The 6,449-nt window shown below is 40.1% G+C and overlaps 1 protein-coding gene across 1 annotated transcript; it reads right to left on the reverse strand.

The window, feature by feature from the left end:
* Window positions 1-1,789: 1,789 nt before the first annotated feature.
* On the reverse strand, window positions 1,790-3,166 carry LOC124287213. Its single transcript, XM_046723711.1, has 2 exons — window positions 2,941-3,166; window positions 1,790-2,113 (listed from the first exon to the last, which is right to left on the reverse strand). The coding sequence occupies exons 1-2, from the start codon at window positions 2,989-2,991 to the stop codon at window positions 1,817-1,819; spliced, it is 348 nt and encodes a 115-aa protein (XP_046579667.1). The 5' UTR covers window positions 2,992-3,166; the 3' UTR covers window positions 1,790-1,816.
* Between the last annotated feature and the right edge of the window lie 3,283 nt (window positions 3,167-6,449).

The following is a 6,449-nucleotide window of genomic DNA, read 5'->3' on the forward strand; positions in this document are numbered from 1 at the left end:
AAAAGTACGCATTTAGATTACAATATTAACTTCAAACGTTCGAATGAATTGATGCAACGTTGCATTAAATCGACTCTCGAGCCTTCTACCGGCCGAACATTATTTCAAGCGAACCCCAAAGAGTTATGTCCCTGGGAGCACTCTTCACGAATATCCTACGTACAACTTGTGATTGAAACCAGTTCGGCAAACACCGACAAAAAACGCGTACGACAGTTGTCGATGTACGGAGCAATTGTTTACATTTCATATATGTCAAGTGTTTTCTGTTTGGAAGCTTTTCGCCTCGAAGTTTCAATTATCGATTTCAGACAAGTCGTAAGGAATAAGTCTTTTATTGCTTCTATAGGAAACTAAAGTGAGTGCACATGCCCCAATATATATAATATCGGCCAAAATATTGTCGAACATGTGTGACATTGTGCCTTTGAATAGTATGTTGGGTCACAGACTACGTCATTTGTGTGGTCTCGAGTGTGACTTATAATAACAAGAGTCATCATCAGAAGACATATTCCCCCGGGCCCCACATCTTTAAAAGAACAAATCATCTGTCCAGCTTGATTTTAGACTAAGTGCAAATCGTTTGAATGGAAATCATGAAAAAAATAAATGACAAATAGCAAAAGGCACCACTTCAAGATCTGCCTCACATATCTGCCAAGTTTTACTGAAAGATATTTAGAAGTTTTTGAGTTGTGCTCCGGAAACGAAACCAACCCCGCCCTTTTGAGACTAAGTCTGAATCGTTTCCATGGAAACCAAAGAAAATAGAAATGACAAAAAATCTGCAAATAGCAAAAGGCACCACTTTGGGATCTGCCTCACATATCTGCCAAGTTTTGCTGAAAAATATTAAGAAGTTTTAGAGTTGTGCTCCGGAAACGAAACCTACCCCGCCTTTTTGGGACTAAGTCTGAATCGTTTCTATGGAAACCGGGAAAATTAAAAATGCCCAAAATCTGCAAATAGCAAAAGGCACCACTTAAGGTTATGTTTGATATACATGTATCTACCAAGTTTTGTTGAAAAATATTGAACAGTTCTTGAGTTATGCTCCGGAAACGAAACCCACCCCTCACTTTTGGGACTAAGTCCGAATCGTTTCTATGGAAACCGGGAAAATTAAAAATGCCAAAAATCTGTAAATCGCAAAAGGCACCACTTTAGGTTCTGTTTGATATATTTACCAAGTTTTGCAGAAAAATATTCGACGGTTTCTGAGTTATGCTCCGGAAACGAAGCCCACCCCTTCCTTTAAGACTGAGTCCAAAACGTTTCTATGGAAACTGAGAAAAATTAAAATGCCAAAAATCTGTAAATAGCAAAAGGCACCACTTTAGGTTCTGTTTGATATATTTACCAAGTTTTGCAGAAAAATATTCGACGGTTTCTGAGTTATGCTCCGGAAACGAAGCCCACCCCTTCCTTTAAGACTGAGTCCAAAACGTTTCTATGGAAACTGAGAAAAATAAAAATGCCAAAAATCTGTAAATAGCAAAAGGCACCACCTTAGGTTCTGTTTGATATATCTACAAATCTTTGTTGAAAAATATCGAATGGTTTGGAGTTATGCTCCGGAAACAAAATGATTACGGACGGACGAGGCGACGACTATATCCCCCGCATGATATGCCGGGGGGGGGGGGGGATAATAATTAAGCATTACACCTCACTTGTGGCTCGTTGCCATGGGATACCTTTATTCTAACTGTCGGTGTATGAGCCGATACACCTACCGTTTTTTCATACACGTACAGTTTTGTTATACTTCTAAAAATAACAAGAATCATTTTAGTCATTTATTCTGGACCTGTTACAAACTGATATTAATGACGTTTCCCGGGGAGTTAGTACATGTAATTTTGATTCGCTGTTCATCAGCGGCATCTTGATTATCTGCTGTCTCGATTTCGATCTTCTTTGATGGTGGGGAAGATGTACCCGTGGCCTTCGTGCCCGGTGCTGGTGGTTGCAGCATGTCCGATATCTCCTTCTGAAGACCGACAGAAGTTCTCTTGTACAGCCTTACTGCCGAGCTTATGTTGCCTGTTCGTTCCATGACCAATTGTTCATCGACCTGATTCCCGAAAAGACGTGTAGCTGTGGTAACCTGAAACCAAGTAAAAAACGATTCAAAGTATGCATACGCAGCTGAACTATTGTAACGATAATTGCAATATTTGCGAGCCATTTTACCAGCATCAAAAACATTTAATTATACCCCCGCTACGTACTGATCAAAGAAGTTAGAAAGTAGCGTTCATTCCGTCTGTCTGTGTCTGTCCGTCAGTCCTTCCGTCCCGAAAGTTTGTCCGGAGCATATCTCTTAAAGTTTACATGCTAGATTCACCAAACTTCACACACATGTTAATCATTACATGACTTGGTGCAAAACGTGTTTGATGGTTACCTGGCCACAGCATATCATCGAAACTACACATGCTAGTCCAAGATATGTTTATGGATTAAACTTCTTTTTTAAGTATAAAGCATCAGATGCTATAAAATTAAAAACCACCAGAAAAAAAAATTAAAATGAAGTTTAATCCATACAAATATCTTGGACATCAACGTACAACTTCTAAATGCCGCTGAAAGACATTATACATGCTAGGTTCACCAAACTTAATACACAAGTTAATCATGACCAACAGATATGCCATGTGCTAAAAAATAACAATCTTCATCTACGTCCACTTCATTGTGTGCAACATGAGACAGTCAAGTTCAATTGTATGTCAGGTTTCCACGGAAAACACAAAAAAAATAATGTTTCCATAAATTATGACTGTAATCAGTACATGGCAAAACTATTATCTAACATGTATATAAAGTTTAGTAGAGTCAAGGAGAAAGACTTGTGAGCTGCTCATCCTTGTATTCAGATGCTATAATGTCGAACGATATGAACAATATTACAAATTCATATTCACGTACCTTTCCTGAATGTCCTGACAAAATGGCGTCTTCACTGTCGCTCATCTCCATCGTGAAAGCACACGGTGCACGCTCATGATCACGTGTTATCAAGTGGCCAAGTCAGGTGCATTGTTTGCACGACTCCACAAGTGTACCCGAAAACACTACCACTAAAACACTGTCAATTAAACTGCAGTTGAAAACTTTTCGAAGCTTAATTGTAGCTAGTAAAAGAAAAGAATTTATTTTATGGAAATGCGCATCTTAAAGTTAAGACTACAAGTTATATTGCAAAGTTTAGATTCTATCCAAAGCACAAAACTAAAAATCATTCTCTGAAATGGTTTACCCAAATACAACGTGTGAAATGCATGGGAGCAGAGCCATGGCATGACTACTAAGCGAAATTCACGTGCAATGTCAGGGCAACGCACAGGCCCACGCTGTTGATATCGACAACAGCCGTATGTTTAGATAGGGGCTCCAAAAAGGAAATGTTTTGTGAAAATATATAATATTGGACATAAATTACACTACTTGTAGTACTCGGACCGCCTCCGTGGTGTAATGGTTAGAGCGTCCGCCCGGAGAGTGGAAGGTCGCGGGTTCGATCCCCGACCGCGTCATACCAAAAGACGTTAAAATATGGTACTTGTTGGTCCCTGCCTGGCGCTCGGCATAAATGGGTACAACAAGAACTGGTCGGCTCGGAGTCAGTATAATGTGTCTGAGTGGGGTATTCATGCTTCACTGCGGCATGGTATCTCAGTGGGCTAGCACTATGAAACCATCTTAAGTCTGGCCTAGTACAAGCAGCCGCACATACGCACACATACGCATGCACGTCGTCATATGACCGAAATATTCTCAAGCACGACGTTAAACCCAACTTCACCTCACCTCACTTGTAGTACTCGCCTACAAGTGAGGTGTAAATAGTTTATTTCCATACTTTCCTCGGTGTGTCGGCCCATACACCTACAGAGGCCCTCCTCACGTCAAAAACTGTAGGTGTATGGGCCGACACACCGAGGAAAGTATGGAAATAAGCTATTACATGACTGTCTCCTTGGCTCTGGTTGTTGGCTTCAAGCCCATAACCAATTGAGTTCCCGTATACATAGCACGGTCATTATGTGCCAATTTGCCAAATTACAGTACTGTGGACCATATATTTGAGACTGACTGCAGTTTGGACACATTGATAGAAAAAGAAGCTGTTGTAAGGTAACGTACGATTTAATTGACGGCGATTGGAATTCTTATGCGTGCATTAATAACATTCTAGAGTCCTATTGTCTTGCATTGTAGGTTTTCGCTATGTGAGAATTGTACATACCATTTACCGTTTAAAAGGCAGTATCATTTTGAGGTGTCGGTCCTGCCTGATGAAAGTCCTTCCTGGCTATTTCCAAACTGCCTGAAACGTCTTACTCGATAATAGATGTGGACCATGGAAAATGTGTTGACTGTTATTTGTTCAAATAAGTTTAAGATTTTGTTTAACATTAGTGTGCAGACATATGGAACCAATGCACCCACCAAGTCAAGTTTTTAACTGGTGTGAAGTGAGTTTAATTTTACGCCGCTTTAGCAATATTCCACCAATGTCACGGCGGGGGACACCAGGAATGGGCTTCACACATTGTACCAATGTGGGGAATCGAACCTTCTAAGTTACTTTGTTGAAAACAGTCGCCTGATCATGAATACTGCAAATGTTAGGTCACTATGATACCCGTATCAAATGCATCACCATTCAATAACCATCTTTTGTTGACAATGATAAATTTCGGTCAGCAATCGAAATAAGAACAGCGATCTGTACGAATATCAACTTTTTAAATGGATATAGAAAATGGACTTTGATATAGACCAGCGGACACGCGTACCTCGAAAAATGGTTAGTAAGTGATAAATACCAACCAAATACCAATTATGTACTTTTTTCAATTGTGATATTAACAAGGAAATAATGACCAAACGACCATGAATACAAGAAATTCTCAAATGGTCAATTAAGGTAATACTATAATAGTCAACTGCAAGAAAATTAAAAAAACAAGATGAGCGTTTGGCAAGAAACAACACATCCCACACGTTTCTATATTTATAGTAGAAGATGCATCTAGAGTCCTTGATCGACGAGCTGGGAGGATTTGGGAAGTATCAACTATGTATCATCCCTTTGATCGGATTCACCAAAGTAGTGATGGCGTCATCGATGATGATGATGGCGTTTGCCGGCGTCAACCCTGGGTGGTGGTGTGAGTCACGTGACGAATCGTCAAACACATCATCAATCACTTTGGCAAATGGCAGTTACAAGAATTGCGACTGGAACACGACATGCGTCCGCCATTTTGATAAAGATATGAAAACGATAGTTACAGAGGTGAGTGTGCTAAATCCGCCGGATGATATGGAACACATGCTAACCATGTGATTGGGCGATGAACCTGATGACTCTCAGTTCTCGCTGTAGGTTTTCGTTTTGTGTTGGTTCAAACATCTCTGTAGCTACATCATGGTTTGCTACCAGTGTTGGTCACAGGTGTGCATCACGCAAGAGCATCTATCCCCAACATAACCTGCATTGGACACTCCAGCAAAGAGTTTAGATAACTCTCCGCACTACAGCTTCCCTTGAGGAGGTTGTGGATAAAAGTACTTAAATTATATTGAATCTAGAAATATTTAGGACTAAAGTGTTCATCAAAAGACTGCTCTACTCGACAGTTTCAACACCCAATTTGATTATGTTATGACCCACGATTCCTCAAAAGCTCTTCAGTGATTCTCTAAATTACAATCAAATCCAGCGTATCGCCATAAACGTTCTTTAGCAATAATGTTTTTTGTATTCGTGTAGTGAAAGCCTGTGTCTTCAATCGTTATTTATTTCTGTCTTTCCGAGGTACTAATGATTGTGAGGTATTTACTCACGAACAGCATGAAATTGATTTTCTATGCCGATATAGGCTGTCATTGGTCCCTCTTTCTATCACCCATACAGAGAAGCAATGTATTTCCTGAAGCTGGGGCAATATCTTGTTGAAAAATCATTTTTTGTATAAAACAATTCATCATGATTTCGGCAATATGTTCCTATGACTTTATGTTCCTATTGGCTGCTTTGCTAACAAAAGACACAAAGAACTAGCCAGGAAATAAATCCTAAAAGTAAAGTGAAATCTTCTGCAAATATCGTCACCGTATCTGTGCGTCGTGTAGAAATCACGTCTGATGATGTCATATTGTTCCAGTGGGATCTGGTATGTGAAAAACAATGGGTCGGAAACACCATCATCTCTATCCAAATGGCGGGCGTGTTTGTGGGAGCAGCCATTGCAGGTCACTTCTCAGACGCATACGGGAGGAAGAAAGTCCTGTACACGGCCCTACTTCTGAACACCGTCTTAAATGTTGTTACCGCCTTCTCTGTATCCTGGGTTATGTTTGCTGTCATGAGGTGTGTTGCACATCCCACTGAAACCTTCCATACTGATTAAGTTTCCAACACACAT

Source organism: Haliotis rubra, unplaced genomic scaffold, assembly GCF_003918875.1.
Source record: "Haliotis rubra isolate DU_JTF1 unplaced genomic scaffold, ASM391887v1 Scf4, whole genome shotgun sequence".
In the NCBI taxonomy this organism is placed as follows: domain Eukaryota; kingdom Metazoa; phylum Mollusca; class Gastropoda; order Lepetellida; family Haliotidae; genus Haliotis; species Haliotis rubra.